The sequence below is a fragment of the Acomys minous genome, assembly GCF_964271855.1.
Source record: "Acomys minous genome assembly, chromosome: 20".
NCBI lineage: Eukaryota > Metazoa > Chordata > Mammalia > Rodentia > Muridae > Acomys > Acomys minous.
In genome coordinates this window covers 5506271-5534104 of record NC_140502.1, presented here as the reverse complement: position 1 = coordinate 5534104, position 27834 = coordinate 5506271, and the positions used below count along the sequence as shown (strand labels likewise).

The window sequence follows — 27834 nt, the reverse complement described above, 5'->3', positions numbered from 1 at the left end:
GCCTCATGTTCAATCCCCAGCACCCAGAAACAGCTAAGAGGATATGATGGGTCCTATGTAAATACAAGGTTGTTTTGTAAGGGGGCTTGAGCAGTAATGGATTTTGGGATTCTTGGGGATCTTAGAGCCAATCTCCCTTAGACACAGAGTGATAGCCAGGCCCCACTTCCTCCCTCCTTTACTGAGACAGGGCTTCTCTGTGTAACAATCCTAGCTGTCCTGGAACTCACAAAGATCCACCTGCCTCTGCCTCCTGAGTACAGGGATTAAAGGCGTGTGTCACCGCTCCCTGTACCACACCTGACTTTTACTGATACACACCCCAGTGGCAGGACAGGTGCTTCCTAGCTGAAAGACTTCCTCTGAGGGTGCGATGCCAAACTGTACAGTGTTAGTAACAAAGCACATGTGGCAAAGTACAAGTCTACAGAAACAAGGCAACTAACGACGAGCCCTCTGCCCCCACCAAACCAACCTTCACACCTCCCAATGTCTTTCTTTCTTTTCTTTTTTTACCTTTCAGAAAGCAGTATGACCAATCCAGACCTTTTAGGGTCCAAAAGCCGTGGTTTTCTGAAAGGTAAAAAAAAAAAAAAAGATGGGGGGGGGGAGGAGAGAGAGAGAGAGAGAGAGAGAGAGAGAGAGAGAGAGAGAGAGAGAGAAAGGGGATAAGGGGAGGGAGGAGAAAATAAAAGGGGAAGGAAAGAGACTAAGTCATTTCAGATTTTTATCCCACCCCCCAAATTAAAAAAAAGTTTGTCTGTGTTGTCTGTGTATGCCCCTGGCAGGCAGAAGGCCAGCTGGAGCTGGAGTTACAGGCAACCACACTTGGCTCCTCTGGAAGAGCAGCAAGCACTCTTAGTCACCCCAGCCCCCATTTCAGATTCCTCACTGTCTCACCCACCATGGCGACTGAAACCACGTTACAGTAGCACGAGATAGAAGCTGACTACACTCAGAGCCCAATCTAGATCTCCCTTTCTCTAAAATGGTTTTTAAAAACAGAAGGAAAACGGCACAGGATCCAAAGTTTGTGTGCTGAACATTATTCTTAGTTAAAACTGAGGCAGCATCACAGCCGCTGTCTGTCTGCCCTAGAAGTGAGCCTACAGCCAGGCGCACTCACCGCATGGGTGGGGTGCAAGACAGGCTCTAGTCTGGCTGATTCTCTATGGTTCTGTTAAACCACATTTGCTTACATCCATCCCCAAACTGATCGCCATGCCAGTGCTCACAGCACTAAACCAGCTGGTTTTAGTCAGGCTGCTGAGAGGCAGCACCGTGTGTGCTTCAGAGACAAGTTCAGGGCCCAGAGGCAAACCTTGCTACAGGTGAGAAATGGGGGAAGATGACGCGAGCTTAGAAGGTCTGCCAGCTAACCCTGAGTGTCAGTTTGACAGGCTTTAGGATCACCATGGATATAAACCTGCGGGAATGTGCTTCTAAGTGAGGGTGAGGTGGGAACACCCACTAGCCGCGGCTGCATTCCGCTGTGGCCGGGTGCTGACTGAATACAGGAAGGACCTGAGCAGCAGCACCTCAAGCACCTGGTGCCATGCATGCCCTGCCATGGGGGCGGCACCCTGGAGCTGGGAGCCAAAAGAAACTCTCCCTACTGTAAATTTCTTTGGTCAGGAATTTTGTCACTGGGTTGTCATATAGTGGGCAGGGACATTTCAAATGGATGGTTTACAGGTCAGCCTAAGGAACCCAAAAACTGTGTGGCAGAAACAAAGAGTAAGACAAAGAACAAACTATAAACCACAAGTGGACAAGCTCACAAAAGGGAGTGACCGTACATGAGCAAGAAAGCACACTGTGAGTGACTGTGAGCACACCAGCACACACCCAGCAGCTTGCTCACATGCTTCTGCCGCCCCCCAACACTGAGGACCGGGATGTAGCTCAGTTAAAGAGTCCTGCCTAGCATGCATGAGGTCCTGAGCTCAAGTCCTACCATACAAACCCAAGCATGGTGGCTCACACCTGTAATTCCAGCACTTGGGAGGCAGAGACAAGAGGGTGAGGCAGCCCTGGCTACTGAGACTCTGTGTGTAAGACATTCCCTACCAACCTCTAAATATTTTAGACAGCATTGGGTTAAAGAAAGGAAGGAAGGAGTTGTAATAAAATAAATAGTGTCATATATACCTTTAGCCCCAGAGTCAAGGACTGAAGGGCCTGTGAATTTAAGGCCAGTCTGGTATACATAGTAAGTTTAAGGTCAGCCAAGCCAGGGCCACACAGTAAAACCCTGTCTTTAAAAAGTAGAAAGAAAAGAAAAAGAAAAAAAGACCTAGAGCCAGTGGGTAGTCATCTGTGTCATCTATTCCAGAGAGATCAATCAGACACTTGAGGAAAGGCTGCTGGGTTGAGTCTGGGTCACTGGCAACTTGAAGAGCAGTCTATGGAGCGAGAACTCTGAGCTAGAGGGCCTTGCGTGCACGGCTGGGCGCATGAGCTCAGGATGTGAAGCTATTTTTGAGCAGTCTTGGCAAGATATCCAAGACATTAAAATTAACATAGCCGGTCCCAAAGTCATGAATACCAATCTCCTTCCACACAGTCCCTCAACAATGGCTAGTTATAAAAACTGGACAACAAAACTCCTGCCAGGAAATCTTTGCTATTACCAGTGGGTCTCTGTCAACATGATCTTGCTCTTCTCTATTTTCTTTCCTTGTCAATAAACTAAAATAGCTATAGTGGTGTCTCAGCTGACAGGCCTCTTTCACTAGATAAGCTATATGCAAAAACACACTACATAGAGCCACAGAATTCCCCTTCAGCTGTTGGTGAATCCAATACACCAGAGGGCTCTCAGGAGCATGCCTTAATAAGACCACCAGAGCCAAGTGAGTTCGCTACAAACCTATATTAAGAGCAGTGACTCAAGAGCCAACCTGCCAGGCTCAATCCTCAGTCTCATCCTTCTCTGGTTCTGTGACCTTGTACAAGTTATTTAATATCACTGTATCTGTTTCCTTTGTAAAACTTAGATAAGAATAGAACCCATCTCACAGAGCTGACCCGAGGTTTAAATAAGCTAGCACGTGTGAACCATGCCTACTACTCACTAACTACTATGTGCACGTCAACACTTTCAGATATACAGGTTTGCTTTGCTGCCTAGATTCTTTTGGTATTAAAGTGTAAAAATTTAGTAATGTAAAACAAAAGTGACATTATAGTCATGAATGTTGAGATATTAATGGTCCATGACATCTAAACTCATAGCTCTAATAAAAACGCAAAACCCAGGGGCTAGAGAGATGGCTCAACGGTTAAGGGCACTGACTGCTCTTCCAAAGGACCTGGGTTCAAGTCCCACCACCCACATGCAACTCACAACTGTCTGTAACTCCAAGATCCCACACTTTCACATAGGCATACATGCAGGCAAAACACCAATGCACATAAAGGGGGTGAGGGACAGGGGAAAAAGCACTTAGACTATAGGCAGCACTGCAGCCACTACTTAGCCCGATGCTGCCCTTAAGTATTCAATACAGTATTCTTTCTTTCTTTCTTTCCTTTTTTTTTTTTTTTTTTTTTTTTTTTTTTTTTTTTTTTTTTTGAGTAAGTCTCAATGTGTGTATCCCTGGGTGTCTTGGCACTCAAAGACCCTCCAGTTGCTGGGATGAAAGGCATGCACTCCATCTGGTTGTTTTCTATTCTATTCACTAGCCAAGAAATTACTGTCCTTTAAGTAAAAATAAATATTCTAATCATGTATAGTCTGCAAGACGTTAAGCTAAAAGTTATTCTAATGCTCTAAAAATAATTCTGCCACAATAGATAAAAGTGAAATGTTCTGCCTGCCAACCCCACAGCATGCAGCTACACTTACCCTGTACTCAAAGTCTGCGAACTCTCTACCCCCACGGCCGCCTCGGAATCCACCACGAAATCCTCGAGGGGCAGTGAAGGTCCCTCCTCGGCCACTACCACGTCCTCTGGCACCACGGAAGCCAAGGCCTCCTCTGCCTCGGTAGCCCCCACGGCCACGGTTTGGACGAAGCGGGATTCCAAACGTTTCAGCATTTAACCTTCTTTCTTCAGCCCAAGTTGGTCTCCTTTCTCTGTTACACGGGGTGGATGAACATTAGCATGTCAACTCAAAAAGGTGCACCTCCCAGGAAATCTATGCAGCCCCAATTCCCTATATTTTAATTGACTTCTCAAGATTAATTAAAACAAAACAAAACAAAACAAAAAAAACAAGGAAAAAACAACCATCTAAACCTTCCCAAGCTTTCATGGTGGGCAAGTTCTATACATTCTTGTAATATTTTTTCACATGTCACAGAGGCTAATTTCTTATAAATGCAATTGATAATTAAGACCCAGAGGATTTGTAATTGCTTCCACTGGACACATAGGAAAGCCCTGGCTTAGAGAAGCTTGGAGATGGGAGGGCCTAGACCTGACAGAACTGATCCAGCAAGTCCTGCACTGTTACCACAATGTCCAACCCAGCAGGCCTCAGGCCTCCTTATCCACGGAGACTGAAGCAACAGCCGCCACCAGGTGGCACCGAGCTGCAGCCAGGGCAGAGGCAACATGATACCGGACTTCTGCAGCTCTTAGCTCACTGTCCTGGCTTTCTTTTTGACAATGTGGACATTTTCTGGACCTTCCTTTATTATAATATGTCAGAGTGATTTTGTGAGTCAATTCTGAAGAATATTTTGCATTTGGGTCTGGTTTCATTTGAATTACAATGTAGGCAGGTAGCAGAAAGGTTTGTAAGTTACACGAACGGACCTAGTATCTAGCACAAGGCCTTGTCTGTGTTGGCAAGTGCTCCTTCACCCAGCTACCTCCTCAGTCTTTACTTCTTTTAAAGGAATAGAATTTAACACTTTTGGGCTGGTGAGGTGACTCAGAGAATAAAGGTGCTTGCCAGCAAGCACGACATCTAGGGCCCATCCCTTGAAAACCACATGGCAGGAGAACTATAAATTGTTCTCTGACCACATCTACTCTATGAATGTGTGTGTGCGCGCGCACACATACACACACACTTTTTAAACTTTCAATAGTAACTTCTTTTAGGAAAAGCAAACATCAATTGTGGAGGCTGGAGAGCGCGCTCAATGGTTAAGAGCACTAGCTACTCTTCCACAAGACCTAGGTTCAATCCCAAGCTCCCCCAGGGTGGCTCACAACCATCTCCAAGAGATCTGATGCCCTCTTCCGGCCTCGTGGGCACTGCATGCACACAGTGTACAGAGAGACACACACAGTCAGAACACCAATACAATATGCATAAAATAAAGATACATTTTATAAAAAAGCGGTACCTATTATCATCACAAGAAATATTGTCAAAGAAGGATTTAGTTTTGTCGTAATAGCAGTTGGGCCCGAGCGGATCTTCTTCCTCAGCGTTGCCTTCACTGTTCTGCGTGTCAACTCCGGAGTCTCCTTTATCGTCACCATTCACAGGCTTCTCCTGTTTCTCCAGTTTATCTTCTAATGAAAACACGGAAGTTAAGACTCTACACACTTAAGGTGCAAAATATCTTTAACTCACAGGTCAAATTAATTATTTTTTGAGTAGAATAAAAATTTACCTTTTAATTTAAGTTTATTGTGAAACTCTCTGTCGATTTCCTCCTTGTTAAATTGTGCATTTGCACTTTCAAAGTCAAAGTCTTTCTCAAATTTCATTGGACCATCTCGACGGATACCAAATCTTCCCCTGCCACCTCGATGACCGCCACGGCCTCGCCTTGGAGCAGAAGGGACACCTGGAACTACGTTAATAGCAAACACTGTGTATGTAGCCACTGTCTTAGAATAGCACTGTAGTCTACAATATAAATGTTTAAATATACGGTGTTTTATATAATTAAGAAGTGGGGGTGGGTTAGAGACGGTTCGATGATGAAGGATGCTGGCTGTTCCTGCAGAGAACTGGGTTTAATTCTTAGCACTCACATGGTGCCTCACGTTCAAACCTCTAGTTCCAGGGAGTGAGCGATGCCTTCTTCTGATCTGCAGGCGCCAGGCACACAGCACACGCGCTGTACATACACATACATTCAGGCAAAGCATGCATATACATTTTAAAAAAATATTAAAACACCAGAGGGGGAAAAAAAACCCAAAACCAAAAAACCAGAAATTGAGGTTAGGGAGAGGCTCAGTGGGTAAAGGGGTTGCTGCCAAGCCTGATACCCTGAATACAATCCCTGGGAACCACATGGTGGAGAGACCTGACCTCCACATCTGTGCTACACACATTGCCCCCCCCAACAAAAACTCCTACAAGCCGTCCTCTGACCTCTACAGGTGCACTGTAGCACACACATGCTGATAGATGATAGACAGACAGGCAGGCAGATGTCTGTGAGTTCGAGGCCAGCCTGGTCTACAAAGTAAGCCCAGGACCATCAAGGCTACACAGAGAAACCATGTCTGGAGAAACAAAAACAAAAACAATGAAAGAAAGAAAAGAAAGAAAAAGAAAAACAAAACAAAAGCAGGAAAAAAAGAGAAAGAATTAAGTTACTAAAAGTTAGTGTGTTTATGAAAAAAGGCCATAGAAAATTTTATGTAATTAATGTAATTTTTATCCAGTTATGTTTCTAAGGACTACAACAAACAGATGTATAACCGATAGGTTTGGGGGCCTTCTCCATTATATTAACATAGTCTCTAGAAGCTCGGTTCTTTCTGCGATATTCCCCAGGCCCAAAATGTTAGACCCTTTGTGGAAAGGGTAACAGGCAACAAACGTACAATAATAATGTAAGTGAACATTAACTAGCACAGACTGCAAGGTAGGAGATGTCTGTCTCACAACCCAGATTAAAAAACAGACCAGAGAAGCACCAGTCCTTACTGGTTTCAAGCACTTCCTGCTTTCACAGTTTCCCTCTAACGGCTCCACAAATTCAAGTCTTCTATACCAGCACCACAGGATTTCAACCATCTGAGATATGGTAGAACTGTACAAAGCTGCATAATTCATAGCAGCACCTTGGGCACCCAAATATCCAACACATGGGACTAAGAAAAAACAACCCCCAGCACTCAGGAGGCAGAGGCAGGTGGATCACTGTGAGTTCAAGGCCAGCCTTATCTACATAGTGAGTCTAGGACAGCCAAGGCTATAAAGAGATATCCTGTCTCGAAAAAACAAAAACAAAAAACCCAAACCAAACCAACCAACCAAAGACCAAAACCAACCTAGGCTGGAGAGAGATGGCTCAGCGCTTAAGAGCACTGACTGCTCTTCCAGAGGCCCTGAGTTCAACTCCCAGCAACCACATGGTGGCTCACAACCATCCATAATGTGATCTGATGACCTCTTCTGGTGTGCAGGTAGAGCACTGCATACATAATAAATAAATAAATACATCTTTAAAAGAAATTTAAAAAGAAAGAAAGAAAGAAAGAAAGAAAAAGAAAACCAACACAGAATGTGAAGCAGTACTTGGTGTGCATTTAACTTGAAAAAAAAAAAAGTACAAAACACAACACAGGATGAATTTAATGAAATACAAATTGAATAGTTATATGAACTATGTAACATAATGCTGACAAAAATCAGAAGTGACTACAGGGTAACAGGTTTGTGTTCATTGTTTGCTGAGGATGATGGTAAACTGTCTGAGTTTGAGAAAACCAAACATAAAATCACAGAGCAACTTATACAGACACTTACATCCAGATAAGCATGTCTTTTAACACATTCCATTTTATTATTAAAAGCAACTCAGGTACGTGCCAGGAAACATAGCATGATTGCTCTTAGAGCTGTGCATGAAGAATGCCTGTGTAAAGAGCAGGGAGAAACTGCAAGAGTTGCTGCTGGGTCAGTGGCCCTCGGTGGTGGCTGAGGGCTCTGAAGCTTTGGGTTATTTTTTGCTCTTGTGATACCGGCAGCCTTAGGCCTCCCGGATGCTGGGCAAGCATTCCACCATTTTATCTCCAACAAAGGTGGCAAGTTTGAAGGATATTGTTGAGATAAATTTACTTAATATTTCACATTATACTAGTAAGAGATTCACTGATTTTGTTTATGTGCATGCATGTGTCTGTGCCTGTGGAATCAGAAGAGGGTGCTGGATTCCCTGGAGCTGGGGGCATGAGCCTCCAGCTGTGGGGCTAGGAGCTCTGCAAGGGCAGCAAATACTCTTGACTGTGGAGGCATTTCTCCAGCCCCTTATATAATGTCTGCATGATAGAAATATGGCAATTATTCTGAGAAGAAATTTGCCTGTTTAAAATGTAACAACTACTCCACAGCACACAAAACAGCTAAAACAATAAGCAACTACTCAGGAGGTGAAGGAGGCGCAGGCCAACCTGGTCACACAGAGCACAGGAGAAACAAGAGTGTTTTTACATATTGAAGCTGGGCGGTGATGCCACTCATAATCCCAGCACTTGGGAGGCAGAGGCAGGTGGATCTCTGAGTTTGAGGCCAGCCTGGTCTACAAAGTGAGTCCAGGACAGGCAAGACTACACAGAGAAACCCTGTCTTGAGAAATCAAAAACAAAACCAAAAACCAAAAACCTGGGGCTGGAGAGATGGCTCAGAGGTTAAGAAGGCAGGCAGATTGCTGTGAGTTCAAGGCCAGTCTGATCTAGAGAGAGTCCAGGAAAGCTACACAGAGAAACTGTCTTGAAAAATGGGGAGAGAGAGAGAGAGGGAGAGAGAGAGAGAGAGAGAGAAAGAGAGAGAAGGGGGGGAGGGGGCGCCAGGCAAAAAGGGGCTGGAAAGACAGCTCAGGGGTTAAAAGCAGTTATTGCTCTTAAGTGATAACCCAGCATCGACACTGGGCAGCTTACAACTATCTGTAACTCGGGTTTCAGGGGCTCCAACAGGCACACGGTGCACGTATATGCACACAGGCAAAATTACTCCTGTGCCTAACTCCAGTCCCAAGTGATCTGACGTCGTCTTCTGACCTCTGTGGGCACCAGGTATGCACGTGGTAATCATACATACAAGCAGGCAGATACGTAGCACACATTAGAAGGGTGAGTGAGGATGACATCATATGCACATGCCCAGGCAAGCATGGGGGCCGGAGCTCTGAAGACAGGTAGGTCCCTGGGGCTCACTGACCAGCCAGCCCAGGGCAGTGAGAGACTCTTACCTCAAAACTAAGGTGGTGGAGAGCACTCAGCGAAGACACCTAATATTGTCTTCTGGCCTCCACCGCCACGTGCACATACATGCATTCTGTGCCATCATGCATACCTCCACAAGAACATGTATGTACACCCCAAACTCATAGACAACTGTGCACATCAAGTAGAGCCCTTTCCAGAAAATAGTAGTTCAGGGAAATTATACTAAATATGGATTTAAGAAAATGAAAAGAAAAGAAAAGCACATTGTGGTGCTACCGACCATGTCCAGCTTCACTCCCTGCAGTAGCACCTAACTACTGCACACTAGCGAAGCTAGAAAGCAGACATTGGCAGAGTCAATTAACCAAACTACAGATCCTCACGTCACTAACAGCTTCAGGCATGGATTTACATAAGGGCCAGCAACAGTCTGCTACATGTACAGACTTACAACAAATCCACTCCCGGTGTACAGTCTTTTGTAGTTCAGAACTCTCACCTTTCTTTCTTTTTTGTTTTTTTTTTTTGAGACAGGGTCTCTCTGTGTAGCCTTGGCTGTCCTAGACTCACTTTGTAGACCAGGCTGGGATTATAGGCGTGCACCACCATGCCCAGCCCCACCTTTCTTTTTTTTTACAGCAACTATGCATCTGAAATGTTTTCCCCCATTGAGATCCATAGCATAGCTTGCAGATGCAGGCAGTTGCTGACTCTGGTGGCACATGCCTTTTTAATCCTGGCACTTGGGAGGCAAAGTTCCAAGCCATCCAGAGCTACACAGTGAGGCCCCATTACAACCAACCAACAACAAAACCCTCAAATCAAACAAGCCCAAACCAACTAGATCCAGGTAACTTACCTACTGGCCTCTTGCTATCATTTCTGAGTTGTTCACTTTCTGGCCTTGGGACTTTGTGTACTTCAGCTACAGAAAGAGACGCAAAGTGACAAATCAGTTCAGAGTATGTAACCAAACACTTCCGTAACGCTAGAATGGGGGGATGACAGCACCTGCAATCCTCACAACACCCCCCACCACCTTGAGTCAAATGTGAAAGACTGAACACTATTAAGTTCAGCTTCAACCTGCTACGCATACACAGTAACGCTTGGTGAAATGAGGAGATGGAGAGTGACCAGTCAGTGCAGGAACAGAAGCAGCTCAGCTCTACCTCGCCTGTGCTCTTGGTTGTCTATTGCTTTCTGGCTGGTAGGTGGCAAAGGCCTGGCTGGTACAGGGCTCCTTCTCCCAACAGGTGCTGGAGCAGGTAAGTGGGCCGAGGCGGTCTGTACTGCTTGTTCCATGGTTGGACTTTTTCTCAAAGGGTCTAACTGAGGGCTTGATCGACCTAAAATGTAACCAAAAGATAATAAACTACCCTAACCTGGGATGTCAAAACCATCTAGACGTAAAAATAAGTCTAGAATTTTATCCTGCCGATTCAAATCCTCATTAGCATAAAACTGAATTATTTTTATTAGACAAGTGTTTAAGCCTGGTTATCTTTAGTGGGATGGTTATGAAGCCAATGAAAAACAAACAACAAAACTCTAAACCACCACCACCCACGCAGCCAGAACCCCACAGTAACACTACTGCCGTGATTTTATCCATTTTTTTATTTGGTATAGGAATATCAGCAAAGATTATCCTGGAGGCTTGTCACATGAAGGCTTTCCCACAGCTACGGCAGGATTACACTGGCATCTCCAGCTTTCTTTTTTTAAAGCAGACTCTCATACAGCCCAGGCTGGCCTTAAGCTGCGGATCCTCTTGCCTCCACCACCCACGAAGCTCTGCTACAAGAACGGCAAGAACAATAACGGGTGGCGCGCAGACCGACAGCTTTAGACGCCTCCGTGCTTGGGTAGTTAAAAGCCGGAATTGAAAACCAGCAAAAACAACCCCTTCTGTGAGTTCCAGCCCAGGCACACTCAGCACTGGCCACCTGACAGCTCTTGTCAAGTCTCTGCTTATCCTGAGTTTGACTTACTAAGTCCCATTTTTCCTTCAGCGAGGTCAGAATGACATTAAATATTCTATTCATGCCTTTTGTTCCTGTAATGTTTACTCTAAATTTCTAAAGATATTCTCCAATTCTATGATACTGTACCCAAAAGAGAATTTTGCTTAAAAATTACCTTCATTTTATTAAGGTATGCTACTGACTGCATCTATGCCAGCTCAGTCACCTGGAGAAGGGGGAACGCTGACTGCTCTCTGGCTGTGGGGTACACAGAACCCCAGGGACAATTCCCCGGCTATCCCAAGTATATATAACAGTGTCTATACATTACCAGACATGAGTGGCAGTTACTTTACTGCACACAAAAGGTACTGTTTTCTCATTCTCTGTGGCTGGAACATCTTGGCTCATGAGAAACGCTGGATAGTGGTTATAAGGAAGTGCTAAGCGTGTGGGACACAGGGCAGGCTAAGCTGCTCGGGCTGGCACTCAACATCTAGATTCAACGGTCCTTCTGCCTCTGCAGCACAGACCACAGGCATACGTCATCGTGCACAGTTTGCAAAGAGTCAAGTTTGTTTTCCTTTTTCTTCCCTTTAAATCTCGCAAGCAGCCTGAAGTGTTAAGATTGAGAAAAGCCTGTTGCTACAGTTCATTATATAATATTCTACCAAATGACTTTCCAAATTTTAAAAAAGGTTATTTATTTATTATGTATATAAGTACACTGTCTTCATGCACACAAGAGGGCACCAGATGGTATTACAGATGGTTGTGAGCCACCATGTGGTTGCTGGGAATTGAACTCAGGACCTCTGGAAGAGCAGCCTGGGTTCTTAACCTCTGAGCTATCTCTCCAGCCCCTGACCTTCCAAATTCATAGCTTCTTTTACCATTGCTTTTCTGAGAAGAAAGCCTGTGACTCTGAAGTAGTATAGAAGTAAACACAATGGGCACACAGAGTGAGTTACTGGCTCACTGGCTGCATATTAAATTGCCTTTTACTAGCAACTTACTGATCGTGGTGTTAACTCTGCTATAAAGAAATAATTTCAGTTAAATTAAAACAGTCACTTTGAGTGACGATCACAGTTTTTGTTGTTTTTCGACACAGGGTTTCTCTGTGTAGCCTTGGCTGTCCTGGACTTGCTTTGTAGACCAGCCTGGCCTCAAACTCACAGCGATCTGCCTGTTTCTGCCTCCCTACGTGCTAGGATTAAGGACGTGTACCACCACACCCAGCATTTGTTTTTCAAGACAGGGTTTCTCTGTTTAACAGAGCCCTGGCTGTCCTGGACTCTCTTTGTAGACCAGGCTGGCCTCACATGTAGATCTGCCTCCCTCTGCCTCCTGAGTGCTAAGATTAAAGGTGTGCGCCACCACGCTTGGCTCTCATTTTTCTTTCTTTTTTTTTTTTTTTTCTGAGACAGGGTTTCTCTGTGTAGCCTTGGCCATCTTGGACTCACTTTGTAGACCAACCTGGCCTCAAACTCATAACCATCCACATGCCTCTGCCTCCCTGAGTGTTGGGATTAAAGGCATGAGCCACCATGCCTTTTTTATTTTTTATTTTTGAGACAGGGTTTTTTTGTGTAGCCCTGGCTGTCCTGGAACTCACTGTGTATACCAGGCTGCCCTCATATTTGGAGTTCCACCTGGGATATTCTTACCATAAAGTTAAAAAGAAAATCTAATGCGTATTGTAGGAAATTTAGTATTGAGTTAATTTATGTTTTTGAAACAGTGTCTTACTGTGTAGCCTGGCCTGGCTTGGCCTGGCATTTACAGATCCACAAGCCTCTGCAATCAAAGGTGTGCACCACCACTCCCCGGCAACGGTTACATTTCTTAAAAAATATCTTAATACATAATTTCTATTTCTCATTATTGAGAGCTTTTTCTTTTATCTCTATTATAATATGTGGACTGTTTTTGTTTTGTTTTAAATGTTGGTAGTACTCGTCTGCATGTACACCTATATGCTAGAAGACGGTAACAGATCCCTTTAAATAGATGGTCATGAGCTACCATGTGGTTGCTGGGAATTGAACTCAAGACCTCTGGAAGAACAGCCAGTGTTCTTTCTTTTTTTCCCCCATATTTTATATATATATTTTTTTGGGGGGGGGGGTGCTTTTGAGACAGGGTTTTCTCTGTGTAGTCATGGCTGTCCTAGACTCACTTTATAAACCAGGATGGACTTGAACTCACAGCAATCCCCCTGCCTCTGCCTCCCCAGTGCTGGGATCAAAGGGCTGTACTACCACACCTGGCCGTCTATCAGCTTTTGCAGCCTCTTTTCTTTAAAACTAGACCATCTGTGACATAGTTGTGTAAAACCCTCTGGGAGGGGCCGGTAGTGTAGCCCAGTGGTAGATTGCAACACCACACCCAGCCGTACATTTATACTATTACACAGATATATAATAAACTACCTACAGCGAGAAGAACCATGATACAGTCAGGAATTATGTAACTGTTATGTTCTTAGTGTTTTGGCTATTTGTATTTGACAGCCTTGAAGAAAACATCTTTCCTATCTTGGTGCATCTAAAATTCTGAATGTAAACCAGTATCTAGTATATCTCATCATTATCAACTTAAAACATCTATCTAGACCTAAAAACATCTTAACCCCTAGACAACTAAGCTTAATTGTAAAACTAAACTATCTGGTCTTCAACCCCATCAGAGCCTTGAGATGGAATAAAGTTGATTGCCTGAGTGTGCCCGGAGTGCAGGTTAGCAGCTTCCCAAATGAGAAGACGACAGGATAGTGCGCTACCTGAATAGTCACCCAAAACTCTGCATAATGTTGGAGCATCAGCTTCAGCCTTCTGTCAATATATCTGACAGATGTATTTGTGAGGCAGGAACTATTGAGGACTTGCTTACCCTGTCTTGGCAAGAGTTTGGCCATCAACTTTGCCTGCATCCAAGGCTTGCCCTTTTAAAGGCAGAATTCTGTCTGTGGTAGAAAGAGGACATTTTGCCCAGTGGCACGTTTGCTGCATTTGAAGCCATCTCCATGAGGAGGTTCTTTGATGCTCTTCATCCTCTTTGAATATTTTTATTATTTTAAAGATTCACTGACAATGAGACAGGTTAACTCCTGGCAACATCCAGTCAGTGTTCTTAACAGCTGGGGCATCTCACCAGCCTGTGGACTGTTTTAAGAGAGCTATTGACTAAGATTTTCTAGTATGCTAAGAGTGTTTTGCCTGTATGTTGTACTACATGTGTGCAGTGCCCTCAGACGCCAGAAGAGGGCACGAGATACCCTTAGAAATGAAGTTATAGATGGTTGTGAGGCACCATGGGGGTGTTGGGACTGAACCTAAATCTTCTGCAAGAGGAACAGGTGTTTTTTCTGTTTTTTTGTTTGTTTGTTTGGTTTTTTGAGGCTGGGTTTCTCTGTGTAGCCGTGGCTGTTCTGAATTCACTTTGTAGACCAGGCTGGCCTTGAATTCACAGAAATTCGCCTGCCTCTGCCTCCCCATGCTGGGATAAAAAGTGTGCGCTGCCACCACCTGATGTTTTTAAGCGAGTAATAGTAAACAAGTATTTATGATATTAGTAAGAATACTTCTTTAGTAATATTAAATCTGATGTTGGCTATTGATTAAGAAAGCTACCATGTACTAAGTATGTTCTATTGAAGATACTATGCCAACAGCAGTGCACAGATTGAAAGAAATAGTATTCTTTTTGTTTTAAAGACAGAATGTAGTGGTTTGAATAGTTATGGCCCCCATAGACTCATGTTTGAATACTTGGCCATAGGGAGTGGCACTCTTAGGGGGTGTGGCCTTATTGGAGAAGATGCTGCACTGTAGGAGCTGGCTTTGAGGTCTTACATGCTTAAGCCTCACCCAGTGTGGCACAAAGTCTCCTGCTGCCTGCAGATTAAAATGGAGAATTCCAGCACCGTGCCTACTTGCATACCCCCATGTCTCCCATCATGACAATCATGGACTCAACCCCTGAAACTATAAGCTACACCCAATTAAGTGTTTTCCTTTATAAAGGGTGCTGTGGTCACAGTGCTTCTTCACGGCAACAGAGACCCACCTAAGACACAGGGATTCATTACGGAGCCCTGGCTGTCCTGGAACTCACAGAGATCTGCCTGCTTCTGCCTCCAGACTGCCAGGATTTGGTTTTTTGTTTTTGTTTGTTTTTTCAAAACAGGGTTTCTTTATGTAGCACGGGCCGTCCTGGACTTACTTTGTAGACCTGGCTGGCCTCAAACTCACAGAGACCCTCCTGCCTCTGCCTCCCTGACTGCTGGAATTACAGCCGTGTGCCACTGTGCCAGGCTCAGACTGCCAGGATTGAAAGCTTACGCTACCATACTCAGCAAAAATTGTATTTTTTTTACAGAAAATCTGGTGATCACAAGGAAAAGTTCCATTTTATAATTCAGAAAATTATGGCTTAATTTTTCAGTAAAGAGAGAGCTTTAACATAAAATATAGAAAAACAACAAAGATACATTTATATTAGCCTAGAAAAGTCTAAAAAATCAAATAATAAAATGTAAATATTGTCATTTATGGGAAGATAATTATTTTCTTTATGTTTCTATTTCCAAGTCACTTACAGAAAATGTTTAAAACTTAACACACACACATATATAAACTTTCCTTTTTTCCCCCCTAAATTTTTATTTTTAATTGTTTCTATGTGGGGATATGTGTTACAGGATGTTTCATCCCATTGTGAACCCTGAGATCGTGAACTATAAAACAAACAAACAAACAAACAAACAAACAAACAAACAAACCAGGCCAGGGGCTGGGCATGGTGGCGCATGTCTTTAATCCCACCACTTGGGAGACAGAGGCAGGTGGATCACTGTGAGTTTGAGGCCAGCCTGGTCTACAAAGCCTGTCCAGGACAGCCAAGGCTACACAGAGAGACCCTGTCTCGAAAAACAACAAACAAAAAATCCTGTTTCTTGTTTGGTGTGGCTGAGCCCTAAAACAAATCTTTAATCCAAGAACTTTCTGTTTGTTGTAAACAGGTATTAAGGTGTGGTCCAGCCAGCCCTAGAAAACATCTTTAGTCAAAGACCTTTCTATGCACAGGATTTAATAAAATTAACCCTAGGTCAAGAGGCGGAGCAAGAAAGCAGTTAACAGGATTAAAAAATAGGAGGGACTTTGAGTTGAAGGCTATTTAAGACAGCTGGATTAGAGGAGGCTTTTGGGCTTTGAGCTAGCAAGGTTTCATTGGTAAAATCAAACAGCTGGGAGGGATTTTCTTTCTTTATAACAAGAGGCGTGTTTTAGTGCCCATGGAACCAGAGACTATCGGCTTAGATCCTGCTGGAGCCTGAATCATGAGCAATTCTGAGCTGACCCTCGTGGGCGCTAGAAACCCAACTCAGGTCCAATTCAGGACTAATTGAGTCCTTTTAGCTGGAGCCACCTCTCCAGCATGAGTGGCACTAGCTACAGTTACTTTAAGGAGCAACACAAATCATACAGGACTATCCTTATTAGCACTGGCTCCATCTTGATACTCATCAGCTCTGCCCTGCGACTGCTCCTCCTCTTCAGTACTGAATGTAAAGCAGCGACCCCATCACACTGACTCTAGCAACGGACACAGCAGAGACGGGATTGTGTGATTAAAGATTATGATATTATCAGGTAGAACAGCGCTCAAGCTTATTAAAATGTTGGTTGCTAGGCTCCAGGGCTTCTAATAGTTCATATCTCAATTATGACCTGCATTTTCAGAAGCACAGATGGTTCTTTTGTGGTCACACAGACAGAGCTCTACATCTTATGGGGCCTTAGGTAACATTCAGCAGCATGTATATCAATACTTTATTTCTTTGGATGCGTCATTAAATTAACCTAGTATAATTCAACCTTCAGTGAATGTGAATAATCCAATAAACTTTGTAAACAAATGTCAAACAGAGAATGCTCATCATTTCAATGTGTAAAAAGTCAAAATAAATAGTAGAAGCCATTCAGCAAAACATTTATTGCAATATAGTAACTAGGAAATAAAAATCCCAAACCAGCACATACCTGTAAATGGCAGCACTCAGAAGGCTGAGGCAGGAATATACTGAGTTGGATGGACACTAGCCTAAGATAAGCAGTGAAACCCATATCTCAGAAACAAAACTGACAGGGCTAAACACCAACAATGCATGCTGTTTATAAACCTCTAGAGCAAGGCAAAAACTGCTACAGAAGTTCAGAACGCAAGTACTAGACAGACAAAACAGCTTACCTTGGGCTAGCTGTGGTTTTACAGATCTTGTCTCCTGTGTGAAAGCAGACCCAACCGCACTGCTCTGGGATAAAGTACCACTATTCGATGCTTCTGTTCCAAAGGATGTCAAGGAGCTCCCAGCTGGAAAAGATTTTTAAAAGACCAGCGTTTTTACTGATTGTCTTGCTATCTACCCCGTACTTAATCCTGAAAACTATATAAAACAATTTGGGAAATCTATAGCAATGTAGGATTTAAAAGGGGGTGGGGGAGGGAAGACACGACTATATAGTCAAACAAATTCTGTCTGAACACGTTAGCACTGTCCTAGGAACTTTCAAAAATAGGGACACAATCAAACAGTGAATAGCAGAAACAATACAGTAAGCACTGATATTAATTTCAATTACTTTTCTTTTCTTTTCTTTCTTTTTTTTAAAGACAGGGTTTCTTTGTGTAGCCCTGGCTGTCTTGGACTTGCTTTGTAGAGCAGGTTGGTCTCGAACTCACAGAGATCTGCCTGCCTCTGCCTCCTTGTGCGTTGCACCTCTGCGCCCGGCAACATGTTTTTGTTTTAATCCCAGATATGGGATACCGACTACAGCAGCAGGCTGTTTGCCTAGGCGGGCTGGGGAACTGGGAGGAGCAGAGGGCCATACAGGGCGAAAATGTTAAGAGAAACAACCTGTGTTGAGAAAAAAGATTACTATTGAGCAAACAGATGCTGGAGGAACAGCCAGGGTCACAAGATAATCACCACCAGTTTTCCCAGAAGCCACAAAAACCCTTAGATATCAAAATGCTTGGTTGTAAATTCTTAAAGAAATATCAATGTGAAAAGAACTGTGAGCAGGCCACTAAAAGCCTCAGAGCTCAAAATGGCTGTTCCGTTCACTCTGAGAAATACGATACTTTCTGCAGAGAAGCTATTTCGGGGAGCACTGGGTTCTCAGTGAGAATGCCTAGGCTACTTGGGGTTTGTAGGCCCTGTGGTAAAGGATGTCATTGAACTAGTGAATCCAAGTTCAAGAGTAAGACCTCTTGCTGTTAGGAAGCAGCTTTGGAGTTAACAGGTTATAGAAAAAACAAACAAAAAACCCAAAACTTGACCACTGATTTGAAAAATGTTTCGTTGATAATCTTCTATTAAAAAAGCAAGCTTTAACCCCAGCACTGGAGAGACAGAGGCAGGTGGATCTCTGTGAGTTCAGGGCTAGCCTGGTTTACAGAGTGAGTCCAGGACAGCTAGCTCTGTTACACAGAGAAGCTCACAACCATCTATACTGGGATCTGATAGCCTATTCTCGTGTGCAAGTGTGCATGCAGTCAGAGCACTCACATAAAGTAAATAAATCGTTAAAAAAATATGTATATATACATACATACACACGTTTCTTAATTTTTATTTTATATGCATTGGTGTTTTGCCCGCATGTTTGTTTTGTGAGGTGTCAGATCTTCGAGTTACAGGCAATTGTGAGCTGCCATGTGGTTGCTGGGAACTGAACTCAGGTCCTCTGGAAGAACAGTGGTGCTCTTAACCACTGAGCCACCTCTCCAGTCCCCAGATACACACTTAGACTCAGTTATATTATATCATGTTTTTGTTTTTCCCAGGTGTGGAATATGAGGCTGCTTCAGATTGTCCACAGCAGCAGACTATTTGCCTCCTGTGGGCTTTGAGAGGGGTGTGGGCGTGATCTTTGCCAGCTGCACATAGTTCAATTCTGGGGACTCTGAGAGGAATAAATGCCAAGCGCCCAGAGGGGGGCTGGGCTCTGGAAGAAAGAAGGCAGTGACTGCTCCCCTTGCTGCTCCTGGCTGCTGCTGTGAGTTGACCTTTTGAAGAACAGCCAGCGCTCTTAACCTCTGAGCCATCTCTCCAGCCCTTGTAGTGAGCATTTTTACAGCTCCTGCTTGGGTTCCAAGGGGAACATAAGCTACTGGGGGTGTACGCCCACTGGGGTGCTAATTCACTAGCAGCAAACTGTACCTTCTGCTTTTCTCATCCCTGCCCCTTGACGCAATTCTGCTACTGATTCATGTCCGTAACCTTCTCTAACCAATCTATTATCATTACTATTATTAGTGACAATGTCTTGCTATGTATGTATGCCAGACTAGCCTCAAATTCAATGTCTTTGTGATTCAGCTTTCCAGGTACTGGAAATAAGTCTGAACCACAACTGCCTCCCAAATCATTTTTTAAATTTTATTTATTTATGGGGCTGGAGAGATGGCTCAGCGGTTAAGAGCACTGGCTACTCTTCCGAAGGCCGTGAGTTCAATTCTCAGCACCCACATGGTGGCTCATAACCGCCTATAATGAGATCTGGTGCTCGCTTCTGGCTGGCAGGCCCACATGCAGGCAGGATGTTGTATACATAAGAAATAAAATAAATCTTTTTAAAATTTATTTATTTATTTATTATGTATATAGTGCTCTGTCTGCATGTACCCCAGTAATTCAAGCTCTAAATATTCTATCTTTGTAAATCTTAAAATTGGGTGGTACAGACCTCAAACTTCAATTCTGAAAAAGACTAATGGGACTTTGACTTGAAGCTTGAATCTGGGAATTAATTCAGGAGAGAGTGTCACCTGAAATGCTTTGACTCTCAGTCCACACACATAGATTAGCTGTGTATGCAGGGCTTTGGTCTCAGCAGTTCTGTGGTTCTCTCTGTCGAGCAGGATTGCCTCAGCCTCAGCCTTCATTACACTCTGGGTCACAAAGCTTTGTTACTAGTTGTCTCAGCGCCCTGGACTCTGCCCACTACACAACAATATAGCCCTATTTTCTTTTTTTTTTTTCTTTTTTTTTTTTTTTTTTTTTTTCGAGACAGGGTTTCTCTGTGTAGCCTTGGCTGTCCTGGACTCGCTTTGTAGACCAGGCTGGCCTCGAACTCACAGCGATCCACCTGCCTCTGCCTCCCGAGTTATAGCCCTATTTTCAAAAGTCAAAAACGGACTCCTGACCCTTCATTATCAAATGTCCCCTGAAGAATACGGGCAATCTGGCCCATCTCTAGGGAGAAAAGCCACCACAGACGTTCTAAAGCATCTTCCATTCCTGGCTATGTGGGCTCCCTTCTTGGCACTCTAACTGTAAGTGGGGTTGTGTTCATATTTCAACACCCTATTCAGACCAGGTGCCAGCGAATGTGTTCTGCAGGTGCTCTTTACGGGCTCTTTTTGATCTGTTACTGACCAACTAGTTTGCACCATTTCAAATTGTCTATTCATTTAAATTATCTTTATTAATTCCAAATTTTTTTTGGTGTGGTTTGAAAAAATACCATACAGGGCTGGAGAGGTGGCTCAAAGGTTAAGAGCACTGACTGCTCTTCCAGAGGTCCTGAGTTCAATTCCCAGCAACCACATGGTGGCTCACAACCATCTACAATCCAGTCTGATACCCTCTTCTGTCCTGCAGGTATATATGCAGGCAGAGCACTGTATACACAAAAAATAAAAAAATAAAAAATAAAAGGAAAGAAAAGACACTATACATAATTTAATATAACTTGTCTGTGGCCCTGACAGGAGCAACAACTTCTGTTTGCAGAGAATCAACATTCTGCTACTGTTGTGTCTCCAGAAGCCAACACACATTTAGGATTGCATTTCTTTATTATGTTTTGATATTTGAGACAGGGTCTCACTGTGTAGTTCCGGCTGACCTGGAACTCATGTATGTAGAGCATGCTGGACTTGATCTCAGAACCCCACCTGCCTCTACCTCCCAGGTGTTAGGACTGAAGGTGTGCACCACCACGTGCAGCCGTTATTTAGGACTGTTAGGGAATTCTAACTAACTGACCACTGTATCAACATGAAGACTCTGGCCGCAGCTGTGGCCTTTAATTTATGGGCTTTGTTATTACTATATATGACAGTTGTTTTTCATTGTCATGGTGGCCTTTTTCTATTCTTAGTAATTAAAAAACATGGTTAGGGAACCTTTGTATTTGTGGTTTTTGTTTTGTTTTAAGATGGGGCTTCTCTGTGTAACTCTGACTGTCCTGTAATTAGCTTTATAGATCAGGTCGGCTTTGAAGTTCAAAATCTGCCCACGGGGATTAAAGGTGTGTGCCTGGCTTGTGTTGGTTTTTTGGTGTTATGAGACAAGGTTTTTCTGTGTAGCCTTGGCTGTCCTGGACAGGCTTTGTAGCCCAGGCTAGCCTCAAACTCACAGAGATCTGCCTGCCTCTGCCTCCTGAGTGCTGGGATTAAAGTGTGTGCCACCTCAATGGCTTTGTTTTTGTTTTTTTTAAAATATGCATGTGTGTGTGTGTACATGCATATGATGCACGTGTACATATGTATGTAAGTGTGTATCAGGGCCAGAGGTCAACATCTCGGGTGTGGTCTTTAGTTGTACCTCACTTTCTTGAAGACAGGGTCTGTCACTGAATCTGGAGCTCGCCAATTCGCCTAGACTGGCTGGCCAGCAGGCTCCAGGGATTCATGCACATCTGCCCCTGGCTGCTCTACCCTCTCAATGCTGGGCTTGGCTTTTATGTAAGTAATGGGGATCTGAACTCAGGTTCTTACTGGCTAAGCCAATCTCCAGCCCTGAGCATTTGTGCTTCCTGTAGTCAATTCCAAACTCTTACTCAGTTGTGTTGAACTGCTGATCTTCTCCACTATTTCTAGAAGCTCTCATTACAGGAAGAAATGAAATACTGTAACCTAGTGGAATCAATGGCAAATAACATTATTATGAAGGAATAATAATGCTATAGATATTTCCAAGTTTAAGACTAGTTGATGGCAGTTAATATATTTATAGTAGTTGGATAATTACTGAACAATGCTTATTCGGTAGAAATTATTCTTTAAAGCAACGTGGTGGTAGTGCACTCCTTTAATCCCAGGACTGCAGAGGAAGAGGCAGGTAGGGATCTCTGTGAGTTCAAAGCCAGCCTGGTCTACAGAGTTATTTCAGGACAACCTGGCTACACACAGAGAAACCCTGTCTCGAAAAACTAAATAGAAAGAAATTATTCTTTAAATTATTTCCTAGGCTAGCCATATGTAGTAAGACATTCTTCCTCAATGTTGGACAGCAGCAAGCTGAAGCGTTACCACGTGCCGTGCAGCCAGGCAACCACTTTTTTCTTTAAAAAGACACTTCAGATTTCCACGCCCTATTATGTCTACAAAGGCCACCTGTTTCAGTCACGAGATCCTGCCCTTCGTAAGAAGTGGGTTTTGGGCTAGACTGTGGACTACTGTGTTCTCTGAACTAACATGTTGGATGGTTTAGGCGGGCTAGATGCCTATTTGCTTGCTTCTTTACTCAGTGTATAGGCATGTATGCCTGACAGTATGTACAGACATTTGTATAAAAACCCTAGCAGACCAAAAGAGTGTTGAATTGCCTGAGCTAGAGTTGCAGATAGTTGTGAGCCACTATCTTGAGTGCTGGGTGTCGAACCTGGGTCTTGTGCAAGAGCAGTAAGTACTCGTAACTGCTGAGCCATCTCTCCAGCTCCTTAGATGCATTTTGACACACTACCACATATGTTAAAGAGTATACGCTGTTTGTTTGTTTGTTTGTTTGAGACAGGGTCCCATATATTTTAGGCTAGCAACGTGCTACGACCTTGATCCTTCTGCTTCCGTTTCCCAAGTGGTAGGATTATAGACATGCCACCCAGTTTACAACATAAGTACTTATAATCATAAAACAAAGATTAAATAATATTTCTAAAAGTTTTGGCAAGTTTTCTATACCTTTGTGGTCAAGAAATTGAGACATTAAAAAAATGAAAAATGAAAAATATCACCACATACCAACACCAACGGCACCAAATTGCTGCCCAACTAATGTACTGGGACTGAACTGACTGTACGCTGGCATCCTGCCAAAAGGTCCATAGGAACCCACTGACTGGAATGAGGAAGATGATGAACCTAGTGAAGACTGAAAGAAAACCACAGGTTATTCTTCTAAATTTTAAGTAACATGCATATAAGGAAGACTCAGATTTTTTTAAAAAGCTAAGTTTAACTATTAGACAAAAAAGCAATTACAATGACTTACGGTATACACTTAATATTACAACAGTTAACAAGCTTACTTCAGTATTTGTGTGCGAGCTTACATGTGGGTGGTAGGAATTGAACTCCAGATCTTTGCAAGAGCAGTCAGTGTTCTTAACCACTGAGCTAATGCTCCGCCCCCAACATCTACTTGTACCAGTCACATGTAACGCTATTTACAAATACCTTTTCTATGATAAGTTCATCTTCTTAGTTTAGCTTTTTAACCGATTTAGGATATAAATAGTGATTTCAGTTTCTAAAGCAACTGCTTATAGAAAAACTACTTTCTGGGCATACAGGTACATGCCTTTAATCCCAGCACTTAGGAGGCAGAGGCAGGTAGATCTCTGGGAGTTTGAGGTTACCTGGACTATATAGTGAATTTCAGGACAACCAAAGATACATAACAGAGAGACCTAGTCTCAAAAACATTTACAGTTATTCAGTAACAACAGGTAATAGTCTGGTATCAACATTAAAAAGAACTCTCATTTACAATTTTCCTTTATTTAATTTTATTTTTTGGTGGTTTTTCAAGACAGGGTCTCTCTGTAGCCTTGGCTGTCCTGGACTCACTTTGTAGACCAGGCTGGCCTCGAACTCACAGCGATCCACCTGCCTCTGCCTCCCAAGTGCTGGGATTAAAGGTGTGCGCCACCACGGCCGCACTCCTTTAAATAGTTTTACACCCACTCATTTGCTCCGTGTATATTGTTTATGCATTCGTGCGCAGGTGAGAGGACAACCGTTCAGTTCTGAGGCCTGAGCTCGGGTCACCAGGCTTGCTTCTAAGTCCTTTCCCCTATTCAGGTCCTTGCTTCTATCACTTGGGCTCACTGCTGAATTCACAGAAAGGGATGAGAAACAAACATCCTAAAGTTGTTTATGTTTTTCAAGATTTATTCAATTTATTTAGTGTATGAGAACTCTATCTACACATACACCTGCAGGCCAGAAGAGGGCACCAGATCTCATTACTGATGGTTGTGAGCCACCATGTGGTTGCTGGGAATTGAACTTAGGACCTCTGGGAGAGCAGACAGTGTTTTTACCCACTGAGCCATCTCTCCAGCCCCCACAATGCTTGTGTTTTAAGATCGCTAGATTAAGTCAAGAATATTTTATAGTAAACTGTAATGTGATGGCTTATGTAGTCAACTTAGTTGTAATGAGATATCCTTAGGACATCATTATTTTGGGCATATCTGTGAATGACTAAGGGAGAAAACTGCTGAATGTAGGTGCCACCAATAGGCTCCAAATCCAGATGGAACAAAAGAGAATAAAATAGGGGTTCCCTCCTCCACTGACATGCTTTTCCTGCTTCTTGGCCATCATGAGGAGAGCAGCCTCAGCCATAGAGTCCTGTCACCAGCCAGTGTGCCTCCTCTCCTCCTCTCAGATCTCAAACAACAGATCTAACAAAGTGGACTAAAGGTTCTGAAACTGTAAGCCAAGAAAAAAACCTTTCCTTGTATAGCCTTGGCTGTCCTTGGCTTTGTAGACCAGTCTTGAACTCAGAGATCCGCCTGACTCTGCCTCCAGAGCGCTGGGACTAAAGGCGTGTGCCACCACACCCTGCTGATCTTAATTTTTTAAATGAAACATTTACTGTGTGTGTGGGTTCTCTGGTGTGCATATAAAGGACCTGAGGATACCTTGTTTCTCCTAGGGACTGAACTCAGGCTTGGCACCAAGCACCTTCACTTAGTAAGCTATCTTGCTAGTTCAGACCTTCCCTTCTGCCCTCTGCTGATAAGGGTACACGCAAGTATTTGATACACATGGTTGCATGAGTGAACACTTAGGGTTGGAAGAAGTCACTCAGTACCATTCTGATTTATGTTTACGTTTTTCTATTTCCACAAAGTACCTGGTAACTGAATGATGTATGTAGAAGACAATAAACAAGGGACCAGCAGCGCTGGTATGGGGAGTACACTTGTCTCTTCTTTCTCAACCTAAAAGACCTGTGCTTTCTGAAGGCTACTTCAGACTTTGTTGTGGATCTCTGTCAGTTTGTGGCCAGCCTGGTCTACAAAGCAAGTCCAAGGTTACACAGGAAACACTGTCTCAAACAAACAAAACAAAAAAATTCACTTGGTGCTGGAGATGTGGCTCAGCAGTTAAGAGCACCAGAGGTCCTGAGTTCACTTCCCAGCAACCACATGGTGGCTCACAGTCATCTATAATGAGACCTGGTGCCCTCTTCTAGTGTGCAGGTATACATGCAGGCAGAACACTGTATATGTAAGAAATAAATCTTAAAAGAAAAAAAGTCTTATGTAGTTAACTTTCAATAAATGTTAGCCATTATAACAATGTTAGTAGTGTTGAAACTAGAAAATAGGGTAAAACTTATTTAAATTCTTCAGCTATTTATTTTATCAGTTTCAATTTATTAATTTATTTTGGTTTCTATAGACAGAGTTTCTCTGTTTAATAAAGCCCTGGCTGTGCTGGACTTGCTTTTGTAGACCAGGCTGGCCTCAGAGACTTGCCTCTGTCTCCGAGTGCTGAGATTAAAGGCATGCACCACCACACCTGGGCCATCAGTTTCAATTTATGATGCCAAAAGAAACCTTTTGAAGAACATTATCCAAGTAAATTTTACGTATCCAAGTAACTTCTAACTAGGAAGCCACATGGCTGTTTGGGAAAGGCAAAAGCCAAGGCTAATGAAGTGTAACTGTGCCTCTCAAAGGCAGTTTGTTCTCAGTTACCTGAACAATAGCTGGGTCCTGAGGCAAAGAGCACTGTGGTTTTGGTGGCTCACAGACAGTGAGGTCCTTGATATCACTCCCCCGGAATATAATATATTCAAAGACTTCATCTCGAGGTGGTATTGGACGATCTGTTGGTCTGTCTTCTGTACCGAAGGATCGAACTGGTAAGAAAATAGAGGACATGAGACATATGCTCGCTGCTCACAATATTTAGGCAGGATCTAAGGATTTTGTTATAAACACCAAGCACCACTTACCAAGTATCAGTTCTCAAATACCATTCACAAGAAAGCATTTATTACTATATAGCTATTTATTTCATGTATACAAATGCTCTATGGCATGAATGCCCGCAGGCCAGAAGAGGGCATCAGATCCCATTATAGATGGTTATGCGCCACCCACCACATGGTTACTGGGAATTGAACTCAGAACCTTGGGAAGAAGAGCTAGTGCTCTTAACCTCGAGCTCTCTCCAGCCCCTAGTCAAACACTTTTAAAAGAGGAAAATAAGACACATTTTGCTCAGAGTGATTCCACTTAGAAGTCCAGTGTCATGAGACTGTGTTCTCACAATTTTGCTTCTATATTTGGTGGGTGGTTGTGGTAAGGTGTGAAAACGTCTTTTTTCTTTTTCTTTCTTTTTTTTTGAGACAAGGATGTGTAGCCTTGGCCATCCTGGACTCACTTTGTAGACCAGGCTGGCCTCAAACTCACAGCAATCCACCTGCCTCTACCTCCGGAGTGCCAGGATTAACGGTGTGCGCCACCACGCCTAGCTCCCCTCAAGTCTCTTCCACTGGTTTCATGCTTTCTATCTTAAGAGACTACCGAGAATGTTAGCACTCACGTGACATTCTAAATAGGAAAGCTGGACCGATTACATACTACTCATGGCAAGGGTGCACGAGAGGAGGCCAGAGATGGATCAGCAGTTAATTTTTCATAAAACTGATCCACAGTTAGATTGAGAATAAATGCTATTTCAGTTCAATGTCTTATTTCCCAATTCTAAAAATATCTACTATGGATGAGGAAGTTTCAGGAAAGACACTGGCATCATCAATAGGTCTACAGAACACCCTTCCCTAAAATGTAAAATGAAAGTCAGTGGGCTGGAGAGATGGCCCAGTGGTTAAGAGCACTGTCTACTCTTCCAGAGGTCCTGAGTTCAATTCCCAGCAACCACATGGTGGCTCACAACCATCTATAATGAGATCTGGTGCCCTCTTCTGGCCTGCAGGTGTACATGGAGGCAGAACACTGTATGTATAATAATAAACAAATAAATCTTAAAAAAAAAAAAAAAAAAGAAAGTCAAAGGGAAGATAAAAACAAACAGAAATGAAAACTAAACCAAACACTGCCCTCAACAAAGTAAAAAAACCAAAAAACAAAATAAACCCCTAAAACAAGCACTGGCTTGCATTTATAACCCTAGCATTTAGGAGGCTGAGGTAGAAAGGACTGTCCATAAGTTCCAGGTTGGTCAGGATTACAGAGAGAGCGCCTGCCTCAAAAGACTAAAAAACCAAATCACACCCAACACCTAAACAACCAGGCACAGTGTATGCTTAGGGGGGAGCAGTCTTAGATACACAGGGAAGGAGATCTACACTTGGACAAACTGAAAGACCAAAGGTAGAATGCTCAGGTACATCCTCTGCCCACTCCTCCTCACTAACAAACCCAAATGGGCAGATGGAGGCTGAGCTACAGGTATGGTAAAGGAAACCAACACAGAAGGCTTTCTC

The 27834-nt window shown here is 43.4% G+C and overlaps 1 protein-coding gene across 5 annotated transcripts in view; it reads right to left on the bottom strand.

The window, feature by feature from the left end:
- The window catches only part of LSM14A (LSM14A mRNA processing body assembly factor), a 44226-nt gene that overhangs the window by 2659 nt on the left and 13733 nt on the right, over positions 1-27834 (bottom strand). The window contains exons 2-10 of one of the 5 annotated variants that reach the window (XM_084770831.1): positions 26078-26241; positions 23103-23232; positions 17319-17441; positions 10269-10445; positions 9956-10021; positions 5580-5762; positions 5307-5478; positions 3851-4082; positions 517-573 (exon numbers count right to left, since the gene is read on the bottom strand). In XM_084770831.1, the coding sequence (XP_084626957.1) occupies positions 550-573; positions 3851-4082; positions 5307-5478; positions 5580-5762; positions 9956-10021; positions 10269-10445; positions 17319-17441; positions 23103-23232; positions 26078-26241 (1271 nt within the window). In that variant the 3' untranslated portion in view covers positions 517-549. The remainder of the gene's footprint in view (positions 1-516; positions 574-3850; positions 4083-5306; positions 5479-5579; positions 5763-9955; positions 10022-10268; positions 10446-17318; positions 17442-23102; positions 23233-26077; positions 26242-27834) is intronic. The other 4 variants (XM_084770833.1, XM_084770832.1, XM_084770834.1 and 1 more) reach the window with 4 other exon arrangements.